At 41.4% G+C, this 16040-nt stretch overlaps 1 protein-coding gene across 1 annotated transcript in view; it reads left to right on the top strand.

Moving 5' to 3' along the window:
- Positions 1–16040, top strand: part of SEC31B (SEC31 homolog B, COPII coat complex component) — a 1631704-nt gene that overhangs the window by 1296664 nt on the left and 319000 nt on the right. The window contains exon 21 of the mRNA XM_044055612.1: positions 11948–12121. Within this exon, the coding sequence (XP_043911547.1) occupies positions 11948–12121 (174 nt within the window). The remainder of the gene's footprint in view (positions 1–11947; positions 12122–16040) is intronic.

The raw sequence follows: 16040 nt of genomic DNA, 5'->3' as shown, positions 1-16040 counted from the left end.
GAACAAAGGCGAGATGAACACTCCACATGGAACGTTATGGTAAGGACATAACTTCTATTTTTTGGAATTCATAAATTTAGAAATTATTATTACATGGATCCCAGTGCATAGTGGCACATAACCAGTGGATGCAGTTCAGATTCAGATTTCTTTTTCATGTCTTTACACACCCAAGCAGTAATTCTTATTAAATAAACAGCTATAAGAATCGAATAGTGTATCGTTTACGAGTGTCAGGACTGTGCATTGACTATGTACTACTACTCCATTCTCTGATGTACAAATACACTTATTTCTTCTCCATACCTTACTAGATCCTCACTCTGCTGTAGAAAGATTCCATGAAAATTATTGTATCAGAGTTGTCTTGCAGTACATGATGTATCCAAAATATATGAAGTATATCTGGTGAGTACTGGAGATGGTAACTAAAAATAATTGTGATCGCGTCTGGTTTGACTGCTATTTGCTGAAGTACTGGTTATATACAGAAGATGCTTTGTCTGGAGCTCTGCTTTTGTAGTGTCAACATAAGTTTTTTTTTTTTAATTGTACCAGTTCCACAACATGTATTAACTCATCCAGTATAATTTTATTGGGATATTAATGACTGCTGCAAGGAGCATTATTACCAGAGTTCTTCCTTAACCTCAGCAGTTACAGATTTTTATTCTGGGGCAGATTTTCAGAGAGCTTTACATTAATTTCCGGAGGAGTTATCATTCTACTCCTCCCTTGCACGTATTGACCAAACTGGGTTTGTTCCTGGACAGTATAGTAAAAAAAATTGTATCACAAATACATTAGCAAATTGGGAATTAATTTTACTTTAAATTTATTGTTTGGTCATTCAAATGAATCTTACTATTTCTAACCTTAAGGACTTTGGTGTGCCAGGCTTGTCAGTCACGAACTGCTTCTTTAAGTTCTTTCAAATTCGTATTCATTACTTTGGTAATGTTGTAATCCATCTTAACCTCTGCTACCCCTTCTTCTTTTGACTTGAATTACATTATTTTAACATTGAGATTTTAACACAGTTCTAAGAATTATTTTTTTCATTTTCTTACCCAAGATCTTCATTATTTAGTCTTCATTGTCACTACTGGTGGTCATATTCCTTACTTCCCTTATCTTTTAGACAGGTGAAATTCCCTCATTTTATACTCAAGATCTGATGTAAATTTTCATTCGTTCCTCAACATGTGGGTTCGGATCTGATCCTCTGATCTGACTTGGCTGCTTTTACAGCTCGTGGATACTGCAAACTCTCAAGCTCCTCCCTTACCTATAATGCTCTACTCCAGCTCCATACCTCAGATCTTGTTTGCCTCCTTTGTGTATGGACATGGTCGCTGTCAGCTCTCGAGTGTTTAGTGAGTGATAAAAGTTCAGTGTCATAATTTTTCTCTCTTTTTGGTATATTATCTATTTTATACTCTAAAGTTATTCTAAGCTAACCTTCTTCTATATCCCTATGTGTTTCTGGGTATCTTAATAGCATTCTTGGTAGTTTTCCGCTACTTTCTCTCCTACCATTACAGTAATTCATTCTACCATTGTTGGCAACTTCTTTTCCATTTCAAAAAAACTTTCTGCCTTTGTTCTTTGTTTGTTTATAGGTATAATGGCTGAAAAAAACCTTTGAGTTTCAAAAAGTGTAAAGAGTTTGGACACAAGATTCCTTTGTCTGATGTCCATAACTCTTGTGTCTATTGTTTGGGCCCTGCCCATTTGAAAGTCCCTTGCAAAATACACAAATCTTTTAACACTAAGGCTTTGGTCGACAGAAAAAATAAACTGATTTTGAAGAGACTTCATCCTGCAACTTTTCCATAGTTACTGTCTGGAGCTCATCCCTCCAAGGAAGGCCAAAAAATGTGTAGAAAATGACTATCAGAACCTTCTGGATCCTCCACTCCTCCTCCTCTTGATCTGACCAAGGAGTCAGCCAGGAAGATCTTGAAATGGTCAGATCCTTATAGTCGACTGTTTCAGATAGAAGTTTTGCCTCATTGGATTTGGTTATTTTGTAGCCAAAAGAGCTACCCTGGACCCGATATGCATCCTCACTGGGCTCTGTCCCCTCTCGGCTGCCATCTCTTTTTTTAGACAGGCGCTGTCACTCTAGGTCCCCTTCACTGGCCTCTTTCCATTCTTCCAGGAGTCTTACAGAGGCAGATGTGGATAGAATGATGAAGTTTCTGTCAAAACAGATACAGATGTAATTTCTCCCGGCTCCTACCTCTTCGGGTCAGGGCACCTTCATTAGTTTTACTCTACCCATCTTGGCTCCTTCTCTGATCTGTCCTTCACCTTTGAAGCCCTTGGATCTGAGCCTTTTCGAGACCATCTGTATTGGTTCTGAAGATTATTGTATCTTTGGCTGCAGTACCTTCTCTGAGTGAGCTGGCTCTGAGGGTGTCAAGGTGAATGATTCTCAGAGCTAAAGCGCCATTGTCAGCTCTGATATGCTAGAGTTGACTCTGAAGCTGTTGGAGCCATCTTTCCACCTTGGGACCTCGGCACTGGACAGCTCAGCTCCAACTTCAGGCTCAGGTGGGCTGCGTTTAGGTCAGAGGGAGCTGATGGTCAAGAAGCATGTCTTCTCAGCTCAGTCGGCTTCTTTCTTCCTGAGGCATTCTGCCCTTGAGGTGGTAGTGAGAGTATTCTCCTCCAGAGTACAGATGATTTCACCCCCTTGGTGCTTCCATCTGATTCCGATATGTCTTTGTGCCTTGAGCCTCATCACTCTACTCCACAATGACAACCAGTCCAAAGTCTCTAGGCTACTTTTGTGAAGCATCCTACTGAAGTCCCTAGAAAGAGGAAGTGCAAGAGGAGGCACTTAGACTCCTCTCAGGAGTCAATCCCAGAAGATACCAATTTTAATGAAGGGGAAGGGTCCCCAAGATCACCACCTAATGATATCTCTTTTGGAAACATTTTGGAGATCTTTAAGCAAATGGGTGGTTGGTCTACTGATAACCCTTCCCAAGAGGAATCGGTATTCCTGGAGTCATTTGGATCTGCCCATTTACTTTCTGGGTGACTCCCCCTGCTGATGAGCTCATTGATTTGATGTCTTGGTGGGTGTGGAAGGAACCCAGTTCTGTTGAGCTGATCCCTAAGAGATCAGATAGGATCCTGGCACCACCAATGGGAAAAGAGTTTGGAGCAAAGGAGCATCAATAGATGCTATGGTCATAGCAGTGGCCACAAAGAAAGAACTTGCGGAGCAGAGTTCATCCGTTCATTCCCCTAACAGGGAGTCTACCATGTTTGACAGATTTGGGAAACGTATTTACGCTTCAGCGACTTTCGCACTTAGATTGCTGAATTATTTAGCCCCCTTTATGAGACTTCAGAGGGATTTAAAGAACTCTCCAAATCCCTCTCAGGAGCAATAAATGCTGAGGCACAGACTTCTGTTGCCTCACAGTTGGCTATCTTACAGTCCATTGCAAATTCATCCATGAGGCTCATTTCACGTGTAGCTGAATGTACCTCGGGGGCAGCGGGTTCAGTCATTTCCATTAGGAGACATGTGATTTTGCAGAACCCTTCCAAGTCCTCCTTTGTCAGTGCACCCTTTGACAGAAGTTCTTTGTTTTGCTGTAAAGTTAAAGACACTCTCTCCAGGTGTGACCAAGCTGGTGAGACTCTGTCTGGAGTGGGTGTACGTTTTTCAACTCTTCAAAGAACTTTCTGTAGGAATCAGTGAAGTGGTTGTTAAATGTGGTTCAAAATGTCTCCGGGTCTTTTCCATAATCCATGTGTAGATAGTTCCCCCAGGGGCAGAGGAAGAATTCTAACAGAAGATGCTGCCTGCATGGCAGAGGAGGCCCTCAGAACCAGGGGTCCAGAGATTCCTTCTCTGACAAGACCTTACCAGTGTTCCTGAAAGGAGGCCTAATTGTCCACCTCTGGAGGCAGTCAGGAGTCATCTATCCCTGCACCAGAGTGCCTGGCTAAATATTACAAAAGATGTATTAATTTATTATTTATTTATGTATTGACATTTGTTGACCGGGAAAGTCCACTGGGTCAGAACCTTTTTCAATGGAGGCCCGGGGTGAAAAGCTCTACAGTTAAATTATTATAGAAGAACAAGTACAAAACAAATGCAGAGATTGAAGAGATGCATATGGATACTTAATATACTTTCAATCACAGAAGAATAATAGACTTTAGTAAAGTATAACATACTTTCAATCCCCATGAGAGTAATCATGAAACGTAGTAAAACTGATACATATAGGTAGGAGAAATAATTCAGATGAGGAAGAAAAGATATCAGAGAGGGCTGAAGGTAGATTCTGGGTAAATTGTGTTTGTAAAGTTAAGGGGGCTTACACTGTATTTCACAGGTACAGTTGAGATTGTTTGCAAAGTGGGTTTTTAGTGCAACTTTAAAGGCTATTAGGGAGTTGAGCTGAGTAATAGATGAGTGGATTCTATTCCATAGTTTGACAATGTTATACGACTATAAGCATTGTCCTGCTGTCTCTTATTGGGTTTAGCTACATTTAGAAGGGTTCTTTCTGAGGAGAGGAGGGTTCAAGTTGGGGGGTGTGTGTGTAAGATAGACTGGAGTGCAGGACAGCTATCAGGTTGGAAAATTAGTGTATGAGCAAATGTTAGTTGAGTGCAGTAGAGATAGTGGTGAAACTGTAGCCAGGACAGGTTTGAGATAACGTTGCAGTGGTGTGAGCGGTTCGACATGTTGGAGGTGAATTTTGCTATTGTGTAGTAGCATGAATGCAGCTTATTACTGTGGGATGAATGGAGGTTGGTGAAAATGAGGTTTCCATACAAGAGAGAATGGGATAAGCAAAGTGTTATTTTTATCTTTGTTTATCTAGGTAGAATTTACGTCTGTATAGTTTGCCTAGTTTAAAGTGGGTCTTCTTTACTGTATTGAGTATGTGTTGTTCAAAGGAGAGTTTGTCATCAGTAGTAATTCCTAAAAGTTTTGCGTATTGCACCTATTCAATTTCTGTTTTATGTGAAAAAAATCTTGAATTCTACAGTTGGAGGTTTTGATGAGAATAATCTGAAGAAGTTCTATGTGAATGAAAGTGCTTACCAGTTGTTTTTTAATATATTAAAGTGCAGATTTTATTGTTTAGCCATTTTGCTATTTTGTGTGTGTGTGTGTGTGTGTGTGTGTGTGTGTGTGTGTGTGTGTGTGTGTGTGTGTGTGTGTGTGTGTATATGTATATATGAAGTCATTGTGATGAAAGCGCTTATCCTTTATTGAATTTTCTGTGTGTTTTTTTTAATAAATACTCTCTTAATCGTGTTTTTGGGGACTAGTTATTGGCAACGCTAGCAGCTTTTTGTTTCATGGTTGTTGCACTGCTTTTGGCACCATCTACTTTTTTATATATATATATATATATATATATATATATATATATATATATATTTTTTTTTTTTGTTTTGTTTTGTTTAGAATAACAGTTTAGTTTTTTTTGGGGTTCAGCATGAAGTGGGTGTCATTTAACCAGGTTTCTATGGAGGAGAAAGCATCTTGGGTGGTGATCTGGAGGTTATTGATCTTGTTGGAGGAAGAGATTATAGCTGAATTATCTGCATATTGAATCAATATGCTTTGTTGGGTGGCTTTATTTAGATCATTAATGAATATATTGAAGAGTAGTGGTCCTAAAATGGACCCTTGGTGGACACCTGTGTTGTTTGCCAGGTACTCTGTTGGTTTTGCCATCTAACGGATTGCTGTCTATCACGTAGGTAAGAGGAAAACCAGGTTATTACACTTAGAGAGCATCCAACTTTTTGTAAGTGTTGTAATAGCTTAGGGTGTGATTCTGTATCAAAAGCTTTTGATAGGTCCAGTAGGAGTACTGAAGTTGATAGGACAACATCAAGAGCTTTATTCACAGTATCAGTGAAGGAGAATAAAACTGTGGACATGCTATGACCAGGGCAGAAACTATGTTGTGGGAGCTAGGAGGTTGTTGTTAATGTTTGTATGCATTTTTCCAGGATTTTTGATAGTGGGGAGAGAATGGAGATGTGTCAGTAGTGTGAGCGATTGTGAGCATTACCCTCTTTGTCTAGTAGGGTTATAATGGATTTTTTCCGTAGTTGGGGCACATAAGGTTCAGTGGTAGAACGATTGATAAGAATACTAACATTTTAAGCTATAGCTCTGGCAGCAAGTTGCAAGTATTCTGGTGTTGCAAGTATTCTGGTGATAAGTTATCATTGGAGAGTGAGCAGGGCTTTAGTTTGGTTAGCACTTTAGCACTTTTAGAATTGCGTAATGGTTAAGGTGTTTACCTTACAGACACAAGGTGCAGGGCTTGATTCTCATATGGGGTAATTGGCTAGGCTTAACATGGCCCACAAGGGCACTTAGCCTATGAACCTAGTACTAAACTATGAAACTGTGAACTAGGGATGTAGGTACCAGTTGTAGTGAAAAAGGTGGATTGGGTGGAATACTATTAGAGGGAGCTATAATATGTATAGAGGTAGATATGGGGTCTGTTTGTGTGGTATTCCTAAAATTAGGGTTAGTTTTTGAGGATGAATCCTTAATTAGTTTTTGGATGGTTTCAGTGAAATTGGTGTTGCATATCTGTGCTATTTGGTAGGGGTCTTTGTCGGGAGAGGGTGATGGGTTTTGAATGTTGCCTGGGTTAAGAAGGGAGGCTACAGATTTCCAGAATTTTTTTTATTACTTTGAGAGGATAGTTGTGAGAAGAAATAGGTTTTCTAATCAGTTATGATGATTTTTTTTTGCAGCATTTCAAGTTTTTTTTTAAAGTTTTGTTCATTTTTCTATAGCTCTACATTTTTTCCAAATTTTCAGGCTTTGTCTCTAGACAGGAGGGTTTGTTTTGTATGGTTAGTTAACCAGGGGGGCATGGTTTTGTTTTGTTCATTTTCTATGATGAGATGCTAGACTATTTAATGTGCTAAGAAAGATGTTTTTAAAATTGTGTACAGTGTTATCTAGGGGCAGTGATTTTAATGGGGACCAGTTTTGAGCTTGGAGGGTAGTGATAAATATGTTTTGGTTAAAGTAGGTGAGGTTCCTGATAGATTTGTATGTGTGAGGTTTGGGGATGTGTAGTTGGGTTCTATGGATATATGTAGGTAGGTGGTAGAGGGGATTATTTCCAGAAGTTATATGATTCCCTTTTCCCTACCCCTCCTTTGCAAGTAAACAGAATTCCCGATGTTCCACCCAGACAGAGGAAAGCAGCACCTTGAGAAATAAAAAAGCTGCTTGTCATCCAACAGGTCCCCCAGACCAGAAAGAATCTGGAACTTACTCAAGATTCTTTTTAGTGCCAAAAAAACAGGGGACTGGAGACCAATTTTGTATCTCAGCAATCTGAATGAATTGATTTAATATAGAAAGTTTGATGGTCACAGTTCAGTCCGTTTTGCCTTCCCTGGACAAGGATGACTGGATGTGCTCAGTAGATCTTCAGGATGAGTACTATCACATAAAAATGAACATGCAATTCAGGAGATACATGTGCTTCTGGCTGGGAGCCAGTCATTACCAATTAAGACCTCTTTCCTTCGGCCTCACCCATAGCCCCCAGGGTGTTCACCAAATGCATGGCAGTAGTAAGCTCACTTGAGACTGCACAGATTCTGAGTATTTCCTTTTCTGGATGACTGGCTCATAATCACTCCAACCAGGCATCTACTGGGCAGAGCAAGAGATTATGTACTCCGTTTGTGTTCTCACCTAGGCATTACCATCAATCTCAACAAATCTCAGCTAGAACTAATTCCAGTGCTAGAATTTATAGAAGCCTTGTTCAATACTGTATCAGTGATAGCCTTCCTTCCATTTCTAAGAGTACAAATGATTTGATTTCAAGTCCAAAAGTTAATTTAGAACTCCTCACTGTCAGCCCGACTGATTCTACAGGCTTTAGGGTCCATGTCTGCTGCCATAATTCTGGTTCCCTTTGGGCAAGATACCATATGAGAATTCATCAGTGGGCGCTGGTAACTCAGTGGTCCATCATGTACCAGCCTTTGTCCACCCAGATCAAAATAACTCAGGCATGCAAAAGATACCTCAGGTGGTGAATTTGCTCAGAACAAATTTTACAGGGACATCCTTTCGTACTTCCTCAAACCAAAGCCAAAAGCCATTGTGACCATGGACACATCCCAGTTGGGGTGATGGGGGACACTTCTTGGGAAAGACAGTCCAAGGCGCCTGATCCCCAGAAGAGGGCAACACAAATATCAGTGTCATAGAGATGAGAGCAATTCTCCTAGCATTGCAGGCTTTTTAAGACTCTCTCCCTTCATGATCTATTGTGATTCAGATGGACAGCATGTCAGTAGTGTCATCAGCAAACAAGAAGGCACCAGATCTTAGCCCTTATGTCGAGAAGCTCTAAGAGTGTGGCAGTGGGCAATTTCATCCCATCGATTTCTGATATCATTGCACATTCTGGGCAAATCCAACTTGATACCAGACAAGTTGAGCAGGTCCATCCTATTGCCTCATGAGTGGTTTCTCAATAAGAAAATTGTGGAGAGGATATTCCATCATTGGGGCCAGCCGTGCTGTGACCTCCCTGCATCTCCCGTCAGAAAGTGCAGCAGGTTTTTTTTGTCTTGATCCCCCAGTGAAGAAGTCACTGAGAGATGTTGTCCTCCACAGTAGGCCCCCCCAGTCTCCTTTACGCTTACCCCCTAACTCCCCTGATCCCCAGGTTTCTTCAAAAAGCATCTCGATTGAAGAGCACAGTAATGCTCATTGCCCCTTATTAGCCTCGTCAGATTTGATTCCACTTCCTTTGGCCTCATCTTGTTCATCCTCCCTGGATCCAATTCCAGATCTTCCGTCTCATCCGACCGACAAATTTCACTGGGACATTTTGGGCCTAAAGTTGACTTGCATGGTTTCTCCAATTCCACTGATAACTAGACAGCTCAAAATCTTCTCCCCTGTCCATCATATTCTTTTGTCTTTCCACAAAGCTTCAACTAGGAGGATTTACAAAAGTAAATGGAAAAGATTTGTTTTTTGGGCATAACAGAAAAACATTGATCCCTTTTCAGGTCCAGTACTCACAGTTCTTGAATTTTTGGCTACTGTTTTTAATGAAGGGGCCAGTTCCTCAACAGTTAAAGTACAATTAGCTGCTATTTCTTATTTTCATATTAGAGTTGACAGTTCTACCTTAGCTACATCACAATTCTGTAAGGCATTTATAAAAGGTACCTTTTTACTATGACCTCCCTTTAAAGATCCTACTCCACCAAGGGATTTGAATTTAGTGTTACAAGCCCTGACTCAATCACCATTTGAACCGGCTACAGGATGTGAATTAAAATTTCTAACAAAACTATATTTTTGTTTAGCAGCGATAACATTGGGTAGGAGAGTTTCAAAACATCAAGCCTTGTCTTCTAAACCCCCTTATTTAATTTTTCATAAAGATAGGGTGTCCTTCTGAACCAATCCATCTTTTCTTCCTAAGGCAGTGTCAGGATCCAATATTAATCATTCTCCCAGCCTTCCCAAATTTCTCGAACAAAGGAGAATACATTTTACATTTGCTGGATGTTCACAGACAATTACATTTTTATCTGCATAGAACAGAAAGTCAGATTGATTATCTCCTTTTCAGAATCAAGATTGGGAAAGCCATTTACTAAAATAACTTTAGCTAAGTGGCTAACTGATTGCATTTCCTTTGTCTACAACAGATTGGGTTTATCCCTGCCAAAACCCTTGAGGGCCCATTCAACCAGATCCATGATAACCTCTTCAGTATTTCTATCCAGTTCTTCCATGGACAGTATTTGTGCTGCAGCTACTAGGGCTAATCATCATACTTTTATTACTCGTTAGAAAGTTGATCCACTGTCTAGCAGAAGAGCAGCCTTCAGCTCAACAGTACTCAGGAGTATCCTTTCTTAGCGTCGACCTGGGATTTAGGTAGATGCAGACTCTGTCCCACATGTTGAGAAATCAATGAAAATTGACAACATCAGATAAAGAACTTAATGTACTCATCATAATGTTCCATCTGTGTTGTCCATCTTCATTCTTCCTCAACTCCCCAACCCCATACCTTGTTTTATTTATGACTTCTGGAAGAATGTGAAGATACCATGGGAACCAAAGTTCTGTTTTTTGAGCTCCAGGTAGTGGTTTCACATACAACCATTATTTTTTGCACTGCTATTTAACAGTAAAGAGCAGCAAACAAGATCTGAGGCATGGAGGGGGATTATAATATTATGAGTAAGGGAGGAGCTCAAGAGCTTGCAGTATCCACGAGTTGTAAAAGCGGCCGAGCTGTAACTGAAGATTGGATCCGAACCCACATGTTGAGGAAGAATGAAAATGGACAACACAGGTGGAACGTTATGGTGAGTGCATAACTGTTTTATCTAACATGGCATTATATTTCTGGACTCACTTGATGTACATGCTTTGAAAATTTAATAAAATAAAAATTGTTAAAAAAATCACACCACTTTTTGGATGCTCTTACTTTGTCTTTTTCTATCAGCTATTGACTGCAGCAGGGCAGTAGGGCTGGACAAAAAAAATAAAATATTTGAATGTTTAGGCACATTGCTTAGATGTTACCCCATTTAAGTAGGGTGGTTTAGAGGGTTGGCATAATGTTTAAGGTGTTTATCTCACAGCTACAATATACAGGGTTTGATTCTCACCTTTGTCAGTGTCTGATTATTGGCTATGTGTGTAATAGTCTGCAAACTGATTGTCTAGTATTTTCTTATGAAGTATAAACTGACTTTGTTGATGACCCGAGAGGCAGTTTACAATCTTGATGAAACAGTTTAATAAACACGTTTTTTGCCAAGAGCTGGCCACTGTGGTGTGCTTTGCTTGAATGGGATTTTAAAATATGACTCTTATAAGAGGCATCATCCAGCTGCTTATGTTAGTTTTGCCACCTTAATAGATCATCTCTTACTAACCAGACTTCATTGGTTTGAGTGATTTGAGACAGTTAATTGTCACCTAATTATGGCAACATTAAGTTTAACATTGGTAGAAGCTGTAAGACCGGAGGCATGGGTTTGTATCCTGTTAGCTGCCCTTTCCAAACTTTGATATAACAAGCACATCACTTTGTTGTACTCCCAGATCTTTCTTGCAAAGGTGACTTGACAGTTCCTTTGGGATTGTCTTTTTACTCCCTTGCAAACTTCTCAACCTCTTAATGCGAGAAATCTGAATGAAGCCTAAAATAATGGAGGACAAAAGCCCAAAAATAGGGACATATTTCAGATATTGCGCTTATTAACTTAAAAAAGTTTCTAGAATAGAAGGATTTGTGTTAGCATGCATTTTCAGAAGGATGTGAAATCTAAAACTCAAATGTATGTCTTTATTTAGTGACTTCAGTCCTCATTGATTTGCTAAAATAACACAAATTTTATGAGGAACAGACCAAAAATATGGGGCAAGAATCTAGACATTCTTTGAAAATCTGGACTACTGAAGTATATGCTCCCCTATCCAGAAAAGCAAGTATGAAAACCTCAGGCACTTCCCTTGATTCACTGGTTGGCAACTGTCTTCTCAGTGTCTCTAGTTTTAGTTAGTTTAACATAGGAGGATTAGGGCTGTGATTTGCCAGTGAGTTTAATCTTATAGTCTTGAGTTTGATTGTTTTTTTTCCAGTTTGAATTATTAAACCTTGCATCTTTCACCACAGTCAAGCAGACACTGCTCCCAGGTAACTCAGGAAGAGAGGATTATCTGGTAAACAACTGAATAAGATAAAAAAAAATCTGTAATTTGCTTTGCTGTGCTAATGTATCTTCTCTTAAAATGTCTGTGATGTATCAGGAATGTGTTCTTTGTCAACAGCAATAAGGTCAAAGTTGGAAAAACAAAGATCTGTACTTGTAAAGTATGGGAGGTAACTGTATCACCTTTCTGCAGGCACTTGTGGAGAAGGCGATGATTCTGAAGAAGTCCGTGGATATGCTGCAAGAGTCTGAGGTGCCAGTACAAGGACAGGTCTTGGCTGAGAAGCTTACACAGTATTCCAGTTTACTAGCAGCCCAAGGAAGTCTGGCAGCAGCAATGACTTTCCTACCAACAGCATCTAATGAGGTAGGTACTTGAACTGTGAACTGTTACTTTCTCTAAACCATTAGTGGAAAGACTAAGCACGTTATTCTGATGTGCCTCACCTCAGGAGTGTAGATTCCCTTCTTTCAGAATGTAGAAGAGCGGGGCTTAATGGGTAAATGACAATTTAAAAAAGTCTCCCCATGTAACTATTTAGGAGAGAATAATGCTTGAATTGTTATTCATTCTTCATCTGGATATAGCATGGGTGCATAGTTTCTCAGCACTAGCTGTTGTACTAATCACTTACACAAGAATCATCCCAAAAATTTCTTGATTTCAGGAGGCTATACTGTGAAAAAGAATATGTCTTACGTTTTCTTAGCCATTGGGCACTGTTAACCAGAGGGATAAAGTCTGGTGACCCAGATCCCTCTGAAAGAATCAACAAGAAAGTATGAGAATGACTGTCCTAGGTGCAGGCCAGGACATGAGTGCCATTATGGCCCATTGAAAATGGGTGGTAGACACAGATGTGACCCTGAGGTGTGCATGTGTGGCTCACCAATTGCCTTTGCAATATCTGTCTTTGGTGGTCTGTGGAGAAGTGCCATTATGTGCTGACTGTGTAATAGCCATTGTGATGATGCAGGCTGCATGTCCCCCAAACAAGGGGGGAGGCTGAGTTTTACTGGAAAAGCTCACCCAGACTCTGCCTGGTTAGTTTGCTTTTGCCTGTTTTGGAGGAGTGCATTTAATCAATAAGATTCTATACCAAAGTTAATCACGGGAGTTGAAAATTCTTGGGAGGGGTGTCTGCTTCACTCTTTGATGGTAAACAGACCTCGCTTTCCCAAAAGTGTTTCCTGCCCTACAACAGTTTGCTAGATGTTATGTGAAGAAAAGCACATGACCCGCAAACAAAGGAATGCTATTCATGAGCAGAAGAAGGGGGAGGAGGTTTAATCAGTATGTAGTAACTTTTTAATGCAGTGCATAGGTTTGCCTTGCAATTATACATTTAATGAAATATCAAACTTTATTTTTCAAATTACTCCAAGTTTAGCCTCACCCCCAATTTGAATGTTTTGGTCATCAGCAAGGATCAGCACTGTATTAACCAATCTGATATTGTTAATCCTTGTTCATTCCTTACGCATGGGTATCGGTTCCGAGCTCGGAACCGAGCCGGCCATTTTCCAAGCTCGCGTCAGCTGCAAACTCTTGAGCTAAACTCTTACCTACAATCCCCCTCTCCCTTTTACCCCAGATTTCGTTTGCCGCGTTGCCATTCAGTCTTGTCAAGCTACTTCTCTCGAGCTAAGTACAGTCAATTGTTGTTTAATAGCTTTACAGATTACTTTTCTGTCAGAAAAGTTCATATTTTATTGTCTCTTACCCTATCGCTTCTAGCGTTCATAATTTCTTCAGGTTTTTCTGCTTTTTCTTTACTACTTTTACCATGAGGTATTCTCTCTTTACCATCATTGGTAATCTTTTTCCCTTTTTCTCTCATACCTTCAGGTACTGTCTTGTACAATTGTTGGTACTTTTCTGTTATTTAATTTGCTGTCATGGCAGATAAAAAATGTAGTCCGGGGTTTAAGCGGTGTTTTGATTGTGGACACAAGCTGCCTACGTCTGATGCACACTCTGTGTGTGTTTATTGTTTGGGAGCTTCCCATTTGTCTGTTGACCCACCTTGTACTATTTGTGAGAACTTTTCTAATAGAACCTTGTTGGAAAGGAAAAACAAGCTGATACTGAAGGGACTTCTAAAATCTCCCTTTTCAGAGGCTATTTCTGGGTCGGAGGTCTCAACCCCTCCTAGAGACCATAAGAAAACTTTGGATGTTCCTATTAAGGCTAAATCTTTGCCTTTGTCCCCGGCTGGGGACTCCTGCCAACCAAAACCTAAAAAGGCTAAAGTTTCAGCTCCAGAGCTCTCTGTCAGCCCCATTGCTTTATGTGCCCAGACCTTCGACTCCATTACTGATTTCGGCTCCGTCTTCTCCTGCAGTCTTCTATATATTGGCACGAGAGGCTCCTCTTTTCAGACCATTACCACTGTATCGGCACCGACCGTTCACTCGGTGCAGGCCTTGACCATGTCGGCTCCGAGATCTTCCTCAGAACCGACGCCTTTATTGTTGACTCCAGTTTTGTCAGTTCCAACTTCGGCACTGATCCCTGTGTTGGTGTAGACAATGACTTCGGCACCGATGACTTCTTCGATGCAGGCAACAGTAGTCCAGTCTCTCTCAGCACCGTTGTCCTCGGTGCAGTCAGATGAGATGGGCACCGAGTCTGCCTCTTCTGTGGACAGGCCTGTTTCTCCCTCAGTCTTCGTGAGGTCCACTAAAAGCCTTTCCGAACATGATTTGTTGTGTCTTGTGGAATAAGTACTCTTGGCCAGAGGTATCCCACCCCTCAGGAACTATCCTTCCTTTGGAGGTGATCACCTATCTCCAAAGACCCCTTCTTATTCTCCTCCTTCATTGCCTTTGAAGTCCATGGATGTAGTACAGACTTCCCCTTCTGCGGTTCTCTTTATGGATCTCAATAAGGAACCGCAGTTCCTTTTGTGGCAGGAAAGTTTTGCTACGACCCAGGATGTCAGCTGTGACATGCATAGCTTGCTGCTCCACAGCCATCCAGGGACTCTGGGTCGGCAGGCTGAACCACTTAGGGGAGGGGTGACCCCTGTCCTAGACATACAGTCCTCTTCGGGTGGACCAGCCTTCCAACTGATGGAGAAGGCTTTCACTGCTGCTGGCGATACCAGACTGTCTATACCTCCGCCCTCCTCTGGTACACTGGTTTCACAAGTCGCACCTAGTGGACACCGGGTGCAAGGGCCGGAGGACATATTTCCTCAGGAATCTCCTTTTCCGCTGTCTTCTCCAGCTTCTCCCACTGAGGAGGTCCACCAGAAAAGTTTGTGTAAGAGGAAGCACATGGACTCCACAGAGGAGTCTCTCACCGAAGAGACAGATTTCGATGAGGGGGAAGGATCCCCTCGGTCACCCTCTGAGGTATCCTTTGGTGATATCCTCAAAATCCTGAAACAGAGAGGTGACTGGCAGTCCTCTAATCTGACCTCTGAGGAATCTGTGTTCCTGCAGGCCTTTCGCACCCAGCCCCCTACCTCCTGGGTTACTCCACCTGCCGATAAACTTGTCCGGCTCATCGTGCAGCATGCTTGGAAGGCTCCTGATACCATCAAAGCTATTTCCCAAAGGCCAGATAAGATCTTGTCCCCCTCCTGCTTCGGATCCCCATTGGTCCAAAGGTCTTCCTGTGGATGCTTTGGTGGTGGTGGCCGCAACAAAAAAGGATCTGGCAGAAGAAGAAAGCCAGATTGTCCATCCACCTAACAAAGAGTTCCGGGCCCTGGACAGGATAGGGACGCGCACCTTTGCTTCAATGACTTTTGCTATCAGGTCCCTGAATTATATGGCACATTTTACCAGGCTTCAAAGGGATCTAGTTTCTGAGCTCTCTGAAGCCTTGGCTGGTGCCATGTCTGATGAGGTCCATGACAAAGTGGCCTCTCAGCTGGCCACCATTGAATCTATATCTAACTCCTCTATGTGACTGATATCTCACGCATTAGAAGGAGCAGCTAGAGCAGCGGGTTCAGCTGCAGTCTTGAGACAACATGTCTGGATGCGCTTGTGCAACTTCGCGGAACCCTTTAAGTCTTCTTTTCTTAATGCCCCCATTGAGGCCTCCTCATTGTTTGGGCCCAAAGTTAAAAGCACACTGGCCAGATGTGAACAGGACGGTAAGACCTTTTCTGCTGTAGGTGTCCATTATTCTTCCCCTCAATGTGCTTTCTGCCGAAACCAAAAGAGTGGGAAGATATGGTTCAAGAAATCTCAGGGTCCTTTCCATGACACATAGGCCAAGTTCTCCACCAGAGGCAGAGGGAGAAACTCACAGGTATGATGCTCCTTTT

Source organism: Protopterus annectens, chromosome 14.part0, assembly GCF_019279795.1.
Source record: "Protopterus annectens isolate FY-2018-M chromosome 14.part0, PAN1.0, whole genome shotgun sequence".
In the NCBI taxonomy this organism is placed as follows: domain Eukaryota; kingdom Metazoa; phylum Chordata; order Ceratodontiformes; family Protopteridae; genus Protopterus; species Protopterus annectens.
Note: the sequence above shows the minus strand (reverse complement) of the source record. Positions and strands in the feature narration are given on the sequence as shown.